The 13626-nt window shown below is 34.6% G+C and overlaps 1 protein-coding gene across 2 annotated transcripts in view; it reads left to right on the plus strand.

The window, feature by feature from the left end:
* The window catches only part of r (carbamoyl-phosphate synthetase 2, aspartate transcarbamylase, and dihydroorotase rudimentary), a 243477-nt gene that overhangs the window by 136380 nt on the left and 93471 nt on the right, over positions 1–13626 (plus strand). For both annotated transcript variants that reach the window (XM_089097829.1, XM_089097830.1), the window contains 4 exons: positions 5560–5930; positions 8815–9033; positions 11250–11448; positions 13070–13221. In XM_089097829.1, the coding sequence (XP_088953955.1) occupies positions 5560–5930; positions 8815–9033; positions 11250–11448; positions 13070–13221 (941 nt within the window). The remainder of the gene's footprint in view (positions 1–5559; positions 5931–8814; positions 9034–11249; positions 11449–13069; positions 13222–13626) is intronic.

Raw genomic sequence — 13626 nt, forward strand, 5'->3', positions numbered from 1 at the left:
CAAGGCCATACCCAGGATTTTTTTTCGGAGGGGGTTTCGCGCAAAAAAAAAATTCGGGGGGGGGGGGTTGGCACAAAAACAACCTCAAAAAACGTATACAAAATTTGTTTGTGTCCATTTTTGTTACGTTTTTACGAGTCAGACAAACATTTCGGGGGGGGGGGTTCAAACCTCTCCAACCCCCCCCCCCCACTCTCTCTGGGTACGGCCTTGACTGTATGCATACTATTGCTATATTTCCACCGCTACTATTTTTACAGCTGCAACTACTGCTTCTTTGACTGCTAATATTGAACTAAATCACTGTAGTTTAATTGCACCCAGGTTGTCAAAATGGCACAGGCAGAATATTTTAAGACTAGAATAGGGTATAAGGAAGAAATTTTCTGGGAAAATTTATTTTGCTTTAAAACTAAACCATAAGGTACTATGTGTGTGCAGATTGTCAATAGGGTGTCCCAGCAATATATCAAGAACGACTGATGGCGTTAAGTTGAAACTTTCAGGGCTACTACAGGTACTCCTACTGCTACTTATAATGCTAGAACAACACTATTGTTTCCGAGGCTATTTACGACTATGCTTGCGACCATTTATGACTGTGACTGCTTGTGTTTATGTCTACTTGTAAAGAAGATGACTGGGACACTTAACTGTTGTTAGACTGTGACTGACTACTTGGAACTGCGATTGCGACTGCATGCGACTGCTACTACTATTACTGCTGCTAATTCTACTGCTATTACTACTACCTCTACTACTACTACTTCCAGTTTTATTATACTACTACTATGACTACTATTAACTATTAATGAACTAAATCAAAAGAGTTTAAGTGCAACCAGGTTGTCAAAATCGCACATGCAATATCTCAGGAATGAAATGGGGTATTAAGTTGAAAAATCCGGGTAAAGTTGAGGGGGGTGTTAAACTGAAGTCAAAATAAAGTATGTGTAACCAGATTGTTCCCAGGGAAAAATCTGGGTATTACGTTGGACCTTCGGAGTATGTTTTGAAGATGAGATAACTGTGACATCTCAGGAACGGCTAAGGATATTAAGTTAACATGGTCAGTGCATGTTGAGCGGGAAATTGAACTAAATAAAAATGCATTATGTGTATTCAAGGTTGTCAAAAGGGTGTATCTGCAATATCTTAGGAAAAGCAAAGGGAATTAAGTTGAAGCTTTCATGGCATGCGGAGGAGAATAGATGCTTTACATTTTCTATATTCAAGGTGGTAGCATGTTGGGACTAGAATTATAGCCTCAGACAACCCTGAAGACCATGCACATTTTCAACCTATTTATTTTAACATTCTTCCCCGTACCCATCAATCCAAAGCATTAAAGTACAACTATCATTAAAAATTATTGCAAGATTTCTTCGAACATTTAAATAGTAAGTCAAAATCTGGATTCTTGTAGCGAAAACCAAAAAGATATAAAGTATTATTTTCTTAATCAATAAAAAAAACTTTGTCAATTGAAAACAGACAGAAATTAATTTGAAAAAAAAACATTTTAAACAAAAGAAGTTTTCCAAAGAAAAGAAAAGAGCTATATTAAACCAAAGGTGAGCAAAACTAAAGTCAAATAATTTTTAAACATAAAACTAACATGAATCACCGTCAATAAAGAAATAAAACAAAATACGAAAATTTTTTTTAATAAATAACCAAGTAAAAGTCAAAACGAGCATAAATTAAGAGAATTTTGGACCTCATCTTTGGCACGACTATAATTTGATGATTGTTTGGTAGCATTTTGGTACTTCATCACCTGGCCTTTCTTATTTCAGATTCTTCAACTAGTATAGATAATCTTTGATGTTGTCTTGTCATTTGTGTTCGTGAAGAATCTTCTCCACGAACATTTTCTGTTTTTTAATAGCATTAAGTTGTAGAATTTTGGACCCCATCTTTGGCACGATTCTATCATTTGATGATTGCTTGCTAGCGTTTTCTATAATAGCATTAAGTTGTAGAATTTTGGACCCCATCTTTGGCATGACTCTATCATTTGATGATTGTTTGGTAGCATTTTCTTTAATAGCATTAAGGTGTAGAACTTTGGACCCCATCTTTGGCACGATTCTGTCATTTGATGATTGCTTGCTAGCGTTTTCTTTAAAATCATTAAGTTGTAGAATTTTGGACCCCATCTTTGGCACGATTCTATCATTTGATGATTGCTTGCTAGCGTTTTCTATAATATCATTAAGTTGTAGAATTTTGGACCCCATCTTTGGCATGACTCTATCATTTGATGATTGTTTGGTAGCATTTTCTTTAATAGCATTAAGGTGTAGAGCTTTGGACCCCATCTTTGGCACGATTCTGTCATTTGATGATTGCTTGCTAGCGTTTTCTTTAAAAGCATTAAGTTGTAGAATTTTGGACCCCATCTTTGTCATGACTCTATCATTTGATGATTGTTTGGTAGCATTTTATTTAATAGCATTAAGGTGTAGATCTTTGGACCCCATCTTTGTCACGAGTCTGTCATTTGATGATTGCTTGCTCGCGTTTTCTTTAAAATCATTAAGGTGTAGAATTTTGGACCCCATCTTTGGCATGACTCTATCATTTGATGATTGTTTGCTAGCATTTTCTTTAATAGCATTAAGGTGTAGAAATTTGGACCCCATCTTTGGCACGATTCTATAATTTGATGATTGTTTGGTAGCATTTTCTTTAATAGCATTAATGTGTAGAATTTTGGACCCCATCTTTGGCACGATTCTATCATTTGATGATTGTTTGGTAGCATTTTCTTTAATAGCATTAAGGTGTAGAACTTTGGACCCCATCTTTGGCACGATTCTATAATTTGATGATTGTTTGCTAGCATTTTCTTTAATAGCATTAAGGTGTAGAACTTTGGACACCATCTTTGGCACGATTCTATAATTTGCTGAGTGTTTGGTAGCAGTTTATTTAATAGCATTAAGGTGTAGAATTTTGGACCCCATCTTTGGCATGATTCTATAATTTGATGATTGTTTGCTAGCATTTTCTTTAATAGCATTAAGGTGTAGAATTTTGGACCCCATCTTTGGCACGATTCTATAATTTGATGATTGTTTGGTAGCATTTTCTTTAATAGCATTAAGGTGTAGAACTTTGGCCCCCGTCTTTGGCACGATTCTGTCATTTGATGATTGCTTGCTAGCGTTTTCTTTAAAATCATTAAGTTGTAGAATTTTGGACCCCATCTTTGGCACGATTCTGTCATTTGATGATTGATTGCTAGCGTTTTCTTTAAAATCATTAAGTTGTAGAATTTTGGACCCCATCTTTGGCACGATTCTATCCTTTGATGATTGTTTCCTAGCATTTTGGTAGTTCATCATCTGACCATTCTTGGTTTCAGATTCTTCCATTAATGAAGGTAATGTCTTTCGGTTATGTCTTGCCATTTGTGTTCGCGAAGAATCTTCAGCCATTTTATTTTCTTTAACAGCATTATGCTGATGAATTTTTGATCCCATTTTTGGTACGATTCTGCGGTTTGATTCTTCTAACTTCAGAGCTTTTAACTCGAATAATATTGTTTCAGTGTTTTTCATTCTATATAAAACTGTATGCTTCACTTTTCATTACTTATCATAAACTAAACATGTCATTCTAACACTCTTCTTGTACTGTAAATGACGTCATTCTTGATTAAAATCATACTGGTGTCATACTGTTTTTAGGACCCTACATATTAAATATGACGTCATTGTTCAACCAAGCTCGTTTTGACGTCATTTTTATATCATAGTGTTATATAAAGGCTCATCGTCCTGATTAATAAATTTGAATTGAAATTACTATTTTTTCAAAATTCTGTCGTTTCAAAATCCGACTTTAGAAATTTCGGCTGCTATGGGCCGTGAAGCTCTTCACTAGGTTGCAACTACAGCTGTAGCCACTAATATTTATTCCGGATAGTGTGTGTCAAAACATCAAAATGAAAAGAGATATTCATAGTATTAATCAAGCCTAGATACAACGAAAAACTTAGTTAAAAGAATAATTACATTCGTGGCTTTAATTTTTTGTTTCTTTCTTATAAGGGCACATTTTCAAAAGCTGCCAAAAAAATTCATTTGCTTGTATTTAACTAAAAAGAGTAGGAAATTGAGGATTAAATAATCCTTTTGATATAACATAGGCCAGTTTGAGGCTATCTGTTTGGTTTATTTACATAAGTTTTTTTGAATCTGCTAGTCAATAAACAAATTACACATTGATTTTCTGTACATTTGCTAAGGATATATATTTCAAGCGAAAGAATTGAAAATAGTGTTGATAAAAAGTATTGACAAAAATTCAGTACAGGTCTGACTATCAAACTAGTTTAATTTTTTTGTAAACTTAATCAAATTTAGTGAAAACTTAATCAAACTTAATGACGCAAAAAAATATTATCGAAGTTTCGAGCAATTCTCTATTTTTCAATGTCGTATTGATAGAAGAAAAACTATTTAAGCTTATTTTTTTTCTTTTAGTAAAGAGCAAATCATGGTCCTCTATTTAGAGTTTAGGGGGTGATAGCCTGTTTTTATTTTGGAGAAGATTCTGAGTGTTTAAATTTTGACCTGTTTTAATTTGACTTGAAATTTGACTTGCTTTAATCTTAATTCATTTTAACTTGTGTTCGTGTTAGGGTTTATTTTCTATTCATTGTGTTTTCTTTTTTGTTTTACTTACTGTTTGAATTTAATTCTGCTCGTTTTAGGTTTCAACATCGCTCTTATTTTCTTTCATTTTATTTACAAAATTTTAAAATTAATTCCTCTTCGTCTTTAATTGACATAATATTACTGGGGGTTAATTGCTGGCTGTAGGTTAATTAAATACATTGGGTTAAAGTGGGTTACTCATAAAGGTTTTATTCCTGGCTTTTCTGATTAAGAGCCAAAATATTAAATTGCAATTTAAATTATGTAGAATTTGGATATATGCAATATTTTGGATCTGTCCTAGTATGGTGTAGCAATTTCTTGATAATAGTTTAACTTCAAAGTTGGTTGTCAAGAGGAAGGGAGTTTTTAGTTATTTGGATTGAAGATCTACCTAATGTCTGATACTCTATGTGGCTTAAGCTAACCTGACCCACATTCTGGAAAACAGTCTTCAATATACACATATATCTATCCACGGTTTATTATTGTAATTTCTGTTCCTTTTGGGTTTCATTTATTTATTGGTGGTGATGTAAATATACCAAAATGTATTTTCCGTATTCAAACACATAATTGAATATCCAGGATTTTGTTTGTGGGGGGGGGGGACTTTAAAACGAATCAAAAATGTTCTTTCATGCATCTTATTACGTCTTTACGAGTCGGAAAAAAATTTCGTGGAGAGGGGGGCTCAAACCCCCTACCCCTCCCCTGGATACGGCTTTGAAGTAAATAGAAAAATTTTCCACCAGGTGGTTCGTGTATTATCGTCTATTTAAGTAATTTATCTACTTTGAGACAATACCCATATGTTCTTTTGTGGATTTAATTTTATTCTCTTTTACACGAAGAGTAATTAAATAATTGTAAAGAACATATACCGTAGGAATTGTGCTGAGTATGGGTGGTCAGTTGCCAAACAATATTGCTATAGATCTGTACAAGAAGCGTGCAAGAATCCTAGGTACCAATCCAGAAATGATTGATCGTGCCGAAAATCGCTTCAAGTTTTCACGCATGCTTGATAGCATCGGAATACTACAACCAAAGTGGAGAGAGTTGACAAATCTTGAATCTGCAAAAGAATTTTGTGACACAGTTGGTTACCCGTGCCTCGTTCGACCATCCTATGTTCTTAGTGGTGCAGCTATGAATGTTGCACACACGGCGAAAGACCTTGAATCCTATCTAAATACAGCTAGTGCTGTTTCAAAAGAACATCCGGTGGTGATATCGAAATTCATCCTTGAAGCAAAGGTAAGCTAGCAGTCCGTGTCTACTCGAGATCCAGGTCTTTTTCTCTTTATTATGGATGCAAATTCAAATAAATTAGGTTTTAAGTCTTGATACCCAAGTCTCATTTTACTTATAACATACCTTTCTCTTCATTTCGGGCATATAAATGACCCAGTTTCAGTCCAGCCATCTGTATTTCCTCTCTCTTTCTCTCTCCATTCTTCTCTCGCTCTTTTTCTCTCTTTTTTTTACTTCCACACTCTCTCTTCATTCTATCTCTTCTCTGTCTCTTTTTCCCTCTTCCTATATTTCCATTTTTTCTTTTTTACTCTCCCTGAAGTGTCTCATTCTTTCTCTATTTTTTTCTTTCGCTTTTCTTTCTTTCTCGCACTCTTTCCTGTCCCTTGATCTCTCTCTCTCTCTCTCTCTCTCTCTCTCTCTCTCTCTTTCTCTCTCTCTTTCTCTCTCTCTCTCTATATATATATATATATTTCTATCTCTCTCTCTCTCTCTCTCTTTCTGTCTTTCTACCTCTCTCTCCTTTCTATCTGAAGCCTCTAAAATGTCGAAATATTTATTATTTTCCAAAATTTGTATGCCCCCCCCCCCAGAGATAATGTGCATGTACCTGTTTATAGGTCATATTTTCCAAATTTAAGACTTTAGAGACGCTAATATCCATCTTTTCAAAAAGGGTGGTTAGTTTTGGTAAAGGGTAGCAAAAATATGTTGCTTAAGTGTTGCGAAAGTTGCTTAAAGCAACTTTCACATTTTTTTCCGATTAAAGACTATCCTGAATTTTCGGTAAAAGCTGATTTTCTTTAAACGTAATTAAATAAAAAACAAGTTTTTTTTAACTGAAAGTGAGGAGCAACATTAAAAATTAACAGGAACAGAAATTATTGCGTATATAAAAAGGTTGCCCCTTCCTCAACGCCTCGCTCTTTACGCTAAATTTTTTTTGTACCTTTGAAAAAAGCTTCTTATTGTTCTAATTAAACAACCCTTGTGTTTCAAGAGTCGTTAGTAAAGAATTGGGAGAAAATTCGAACTTTAGCGTAAAGAGTGAGATGTTGAGTAGGTGGTAACCCCCTCATTTGCGCAAGAATTTCTGTTCGTTTTAAGTTTTAATGTTGCTCCTTACTTTCAGTTGAAAAAACTTGTCTTTTATCTCTTTTTAAATAGTGCCAGGAAATCTGGTTCCACCTCCACGGATAAATCTCCCCTCTCCTCCCGGAAATATCCTCTAGTGAATTTACCCCATTGTGAATTTACCCCTAGTGAATTTACCAATTCAATTCAGTGAAAATTTACCCCGGACAATTACCATTAACATCTCCCCGCGTAAAATTGAGTCGACAAAGAGAAAGTAAGACATATACAAACAATTTCATATAGGAATTCTGGCAAATTCCCCCAGTGAAAAATTTTCCCAGAAAAGTTCACCCCCTTGAAACTTCCCTCCCCATAGAAAATTCTCCCCGTGGCGATTCCCCATCATAAATTACCCCCCCCCATCCTAAAAATGCATAATTTCCAATAACAAATACTATACGTAAACAATGCAAATCTTATAACTTAAAGACCTTTCTCCAGGGGCTGTTGGGGGTCATGTTATCTCACAAGGCATATTTATTGGGCCTTTTAACTATGCTGAACAAAATGACTATCTTAAAATTTTAATCAGATGATTTGGAGGAAAAAAGGGGTGTGTGAGGGGCCTAGTTGCCCTCCAGTTGACTTTATGGTGACTTAAAAGGGCACTAGAACCTTCATTTTCCGTTCGAATGAGCCCTCTCCTGATATTTTAGGACCACCAGGTCGATACGATCGCCCCTGGGAAAAACAAACAAACAAATAAACACGCATCCTTGACCTTTCTTCTGGCAAAAAATACAAATTCCACATTTTTGCAGATGGGAGCTTTAAACCTCTACAGTAGGGTTTCCTGGTACGCTGAATCTGTTGGTGTGATTTTCATTACGATTATTTGACTTTTAGAGGGTGTTTCTCCCCTTTTTCGAAAATCAGGCGAATTTTCTCTGACTCATAGCCTTTGATAGATAACACTAAACTTAATGAAACTTATATTTGGAATCAGCATAATAAGCCGATTCTTATGATATATATATTGGTATCAAAATTCCGTTTCTTAGAGTTCCGGTTTCCATTGAGCCGCGTCGCTCCTTGCTTACAGTTTGTTACTATGAACTCTTTGAAAGTAATTAAGTTAAAGTAGAAATGAAGACATAGATTTTAACTAAAATTGCATCAGCCAAAGAGCCTGTAGGAGGCAGGCATAAAAGAAGAAAAAGAAATGTACATTCTCTTGTAATTATTGGAAACAAACTAACTCTGATTGGTCTGATTTTATAAAGACAATACTCGCTTCACAACTTCCGGTATCTGCTATATCATGTCACGTCATGGTTTTACGGATAGAAGAAAGCATATCTGTCACGTACTAATTATTTTTTAAGTGTTTTTAAACTCAACTTTATAATTAGCTTTATAATAAATTCTTCTTATGATAAGGATGGGGATATTTGCCCCTAGTCCCCAAGCAGTTTTTTTGTTGAAATAATGAGTCGTTCTGGCATGGGCCTCGGCTCAGTATCATGTAGTCTTCGGTAAAAGTAATAATAATATACTTTTAAGTTTATTATTAAATAAATTTAAAACAAAATAATATAATAATTAAAATAAAATAATAAAAATAAATTTTTTTTCGTACAGATTATGCAACGACATTTTGTAATCATTTTTTGTGTTTTGTACTATCTAAAAATCTTGCAGTCTTTTTTTAATATTACAGTACATTCAAAAAAAGCAAACGCTTTGTCTATTTAGGTTTCTATGTTTTCCCTTGGATATCCATATAGCTAATAATCTTCTTGTTTTCCAGGAAATTGACGTAGATGCTGTGGCAAATGAAGGTCAAGTGGTTTGCATGGCAGTTTGTGAACATGTCGAAAATGCTGGTGTTCACTCAGGAGATGCCACATTGGTCACGCCCCCTCAAGATTTGAATGCTGAAACTCTTGCAAAAATTCACCAGATTTGTAAAGCCGTGGCATTGAATCTTGAAGTTACTGGACCTTTTAATATGCAGTTAATTGCTAAGGTATTGCTAATTGTAAATCTAATTGCAGCCAACTAGTAGTAGCTGTAAATATAAGTCTAATCAGTACGCTAATATTCGCTAAGATATTACTAATTGCAAAAATTATTGCAGCTAATTAATTGGAGCTAACTAATTCCAGCTGTAAACAAAATATATATCTAATTAAAATGTAGGGAATTGCTAAGGTATTGCTGATTGAAAATCTAATTGCAACTAACTACTTGGAGTTGGCAAATCTAAATGTAAGTTTAATTAATATGCAACTAATTACTAAGGTATTTCTGCTTGTAAATGTAATTGCAGCTGTAAATTCAAGTGTAAATGTAATTAATATGTAACTGAGAGAATGGTTGAGATGGGTAGGGCACGTTCTGCGGGTGAAGAATGACAGAGTGCCGAACATTGTCCTTTTTGGCCAACCGTCTAGGGCTAAACGGAAAGCAGGTCGTCCGCGGTTGGGGTGGGAAGATGTCATAAAGGAAGATTTAAAGGAAATGGGAACTTCTTGGGAGGGTGTTAAGGGGGAGATTTTAAACACATGAGGATAGAGGAGGAGTTTGGGCAGCTTTCCCTACTTCAGGTGGCTTGGTGCTGCAGTGAGTTGTTAGTAGTAGTAGTAATTGGTAAGGTTTTTCTGCTTGTAAATTTAATTGCAGCTGTAAATCCAAGCATAAATCTAATTAATACGCAACTAATTGCTAAGGTATTTCTGCTTGTAAATCTAATTGCAGATGTAAACGCAAATGTAAATCTAATTAATATGGAACTAATTGATAAGGTATTTCTGCTTGTAAATGTAATTGCAGCTGTAAATACAAGTTTAAATCTAATTAATATGCAACTAATTGCTAAGGTATTGCCTCCTTAGTTCATATTTGAATGTTTTCTCCACCTTCCCTACATTCCTCTTATTTCCATATGATCTATCACTGAAAATTTTTTTTGTACAAGCCTGGCATTATGCAGAAGAAGAGCTGGGTTTAGAAATAATAGTCCCAAGGCATAAACGAATCATATTAATGAGCCAAACAGTTCACGGGGAGTTTATTTCAGTTGGTCACTTCTTATTCCGATCATTTTGGAATAAGAAGTGGAAGAAATTTTGGAAGAACTTTTAAACTCAGTATTTTCTTGTCAATAACATTGTGTGATAACAAGCACAAAAAATTTGCTGATACGGTTCATATCTCGATGGTGTAATACTGATCATTAGTCAGTTTTACCTCTGTTTGTCAATTTGACTATTTAAAGACCTAATGAGTGCTAAGATCCCTGTGAGAAAGGTTTCCTTTTACCACAATCATTCCCACTCATTGTTAATCTTCATAAATAAATTTAATGGCTCACTCTTTTGCTTATCTTCTCCAGTTTAGTAAATTTCTTTTATTTTGAATTTGTGTCCAATGCTATGGCGTTATAAAAACATTTAATAGCCCACTTTTTTGCGCTAATTCTAAAGCTGCATAGGTTTGTATTGTTTTAAAGTTGTGTTTAACGTTATGGCGTTATTTTAATGAAATATTTCTTCTATTACGCACGAAGACTATTTGAAGACCTTTCGTAAGTCGCTTTAAAATTCAGTTTAAAAATCGTGTACATCAAATGGTGCGTGCCATGTGTAGAGGAAGTGTACCTTAAATTATCCAAGAAGGCGTTGGTTGATGGAGGTATGTCTACAGGTAACACAAGGTCCACCAAATGTGGCAAAACAGTTGAAGTTGGCAAACAGTTGAAACAGTTGTGGCAAAACAGCAGTGCCTTCACAGGTTGTGGGGAGTGGCTGAAACCTTGTCAAGTTCGAAAATGTATCTACTCAAAGCCAAATCATATCGTCGATCATTTGACATTTCTTAATTGTCTTTTCTCTAAATATCCCTAAAGTTTCTGGATATAAAGACTGTATGCCATCATCCGGTTTCATCAAAATGTGATGAATTTTATAAATAGTTTGGTATCTTATATAAAATTAATGTATACGAATTGATACCCTGTTTTGTCCCACGGCTCGGGGGTCGAGTTGAAACTTTCGGGGGAAGTTTCCTCTTGGGAGGGAGTATGTCTCTTCAATTCTAACAAAACAGTATACATTACGTTTTTTCAATGATATATGATCAGGGTTCATTTAAAGTACCCGTTTCATAAAATATCATTAAAGTTAAAAAAAGTTCAAATTATTACCACATTGTTTCCAGACTATTTACTCGGTTTGTTTTTAGGAGAACGAATTAAAAGTGATTGAATGCAACCTTCGTGTATCAAGGTCATTCCCATTTGTCTCAAAGACGCTGGACTATAACTTTGTAGCTGTTGCGACGAAAGTTATGCTTGGAGAGAAAGTGGAACCAGTTAATGTTCTTAGTGGCTGTGGTCGGATTGGTGTCAAGGTCCCCCAGTTTTCTTTCTCCAGGCTTCAGGGTAAATGCGTATTGCTTTACTATGTTTTTCTCTATTTTGTCACCAAAAACTATAAGGCATATTTGCTACTTGTTTTTAAATGATTGTTAGAGAGAGAGAGATAGAGAGAGAGAGAGAGAGAGAGAGAGAGAGAGAGAGAGAGAGAGAGAGAGAGAGAGAGAGAGAGAGAGATTCATTGATAAATTCTGAGCATACTTGATATGTAAAGTGAATCTTATTTGAAATATAGAAAATTGACAAAAGATAAAATTTTTGTGCTTTAATTATAAAATAATTAACAGTTTTTAAAAATCACTATTATTATTACCTTCACAGGTAAAAAAAATAGAAAAAATAGTTTTGTTTATTTGTATCGTCAGAAAATAAGCGCAATATTTTTCTGTCTCTTCTATAGTTTTTTCACTCGAAATGCTATAACAAAATGGAATAATTGAATACTTTTATTTATTTAATAATTAAAAATATAAAGAATTACAAAAAAAGAATTTTGAATCAGCTACAAATGGCAATTTTTTCTAACTAGAATTTTCCTATTTGGATAGTAAGAAAAAAATATGTTCATACAAAAAGTTTAAAACAAGTGCCACCTGTACTCTATATTTAAGAAAGTGTTCATATACGCCCCTTAGTTTTGGGTAAGATAATATACTTATAATCTGTATTTTCTTACCCCTATTCCAAGGTTATCGTTTTGGACTGAGCAAGAGACCGCGCTTTAGATTTGACGACTGAAGAAAGGACCCATGGAATATTTTGCTGCTCATTCCTAATTGTAGATGGAACTTTTAACATTCAAAAGTTATTCCACCCTATTTTCGCGCAAAAGCAGCGTTTTTGCGTTTATCATCACAGTTCATCCGTTGTTTTTCCAGGTTCATACACCATCGCCGCTCACTGGCTGCTTTGGAATAAAATCTAATAAGGCGAAAAAAATTTAGAAGATAAATTTGAAAAATAAATAAATTAATAAAACAAATAAATACCTGGCATTCTACCGAATTTTATGTTTCCACTATTGCTGTCTGTATTTCAATGGAAAAAATGAATTAAATTTATATGAACAGTTTCATGTTTTGCTGCATCAACTGTGCTTGACCCTTTTTGAGTAAAAAAAAAAAAAAACCGTAGCAGTCTGAACCCAGTGCATGTGATAGAATACTACCACTGATAGCCTACCACTGATAACACCTATCTGTGGCACCAAGCCGCCTGAGATCAATATAGCTGCGAGTGCTCCTCCTCCATTCCAATCTATTCAAAGCTTAACTCTGCCTCCTCTGAGGTTCCAATTTCCCTTAACTTCTCCCCTCTGACATCTTCCCTCCCCATTCGGGGACGACCTGTTTTTTGTTTGGTCCTAGCTGGATGGCCAAAAAAGGATAATCTGTCATCATCTTTCCGTAAAACGTGTTCTATCCATCCCAACCATTGCAAACCATTCCCAACCATTGCATTTGCCGTGTTTATTGGGAGAAAATCCATGAAAATAGCTTATATAAACGGGGAAAGGACACAACCCTGCTTAAGTCCTGATTCAACACCAAACCAGCTATATATATATATATATATATATATATATATATATATATATATTCCAATTATAATTTCAATTATTTTTTAGGTGCAGATGTTACTCTTGGTGTTGAAATGGCATCAACAGGTGAAGTAGCTTGTTTTGGTGACAACCGATATGAAGCTTATCTTAAGGGGATTTTGAGTACTGGATTGGTGCTACCAAGAAAAAATATTCTTCTATCAATAGGAAGCTATAAGGTGAGACATATGTCTTTATGGCTTTCGGCCATCCTCGCGTCGGGTATAACTCATTTGTCTACATAAGCTGTTTTTGTCTGTGCCTTACGTGCATGCGTCTATGCGTGCGTGTATCTGAACATTTCTTTATCAGAAAACCAAGAAAGGTTAGGATTTTAATCAATTGTAGGTTTTGTAAATTTCGAAAGGGACAGTTGAATTGAACAGAATATGTGCATTCATGAGAATAGCTTCTCACTAACATCAGTATGACTTTAAATTAAAATATTGAAAAAAAAAATAGATAAATTTTAATGTTCGTAAAACGGGGCTTGGTAATTTAAGGGTACCTTAATGATAGCTCAAGGGTTATCATTAGCCCATGTGATGTGATAGCTCATGGGCTATCATTCATTTGTAAAGAAT

Source organism: Artemia sp. Qi Xiang Cuo, chromosome 12, assembly GCF_049724085.1.
Source record: "Artemia sp. Qi Xiang Cuo chromosome 12, ASM4972408v1, whole genome shotgun sequence".
Lineage (NCBI taxonomy): Eukaryota > Metazoa > Arthropoda > Branchiopoda > Anostraca > Artemiidae > Artemia > Artemia sp. Qi Xiang Cuo.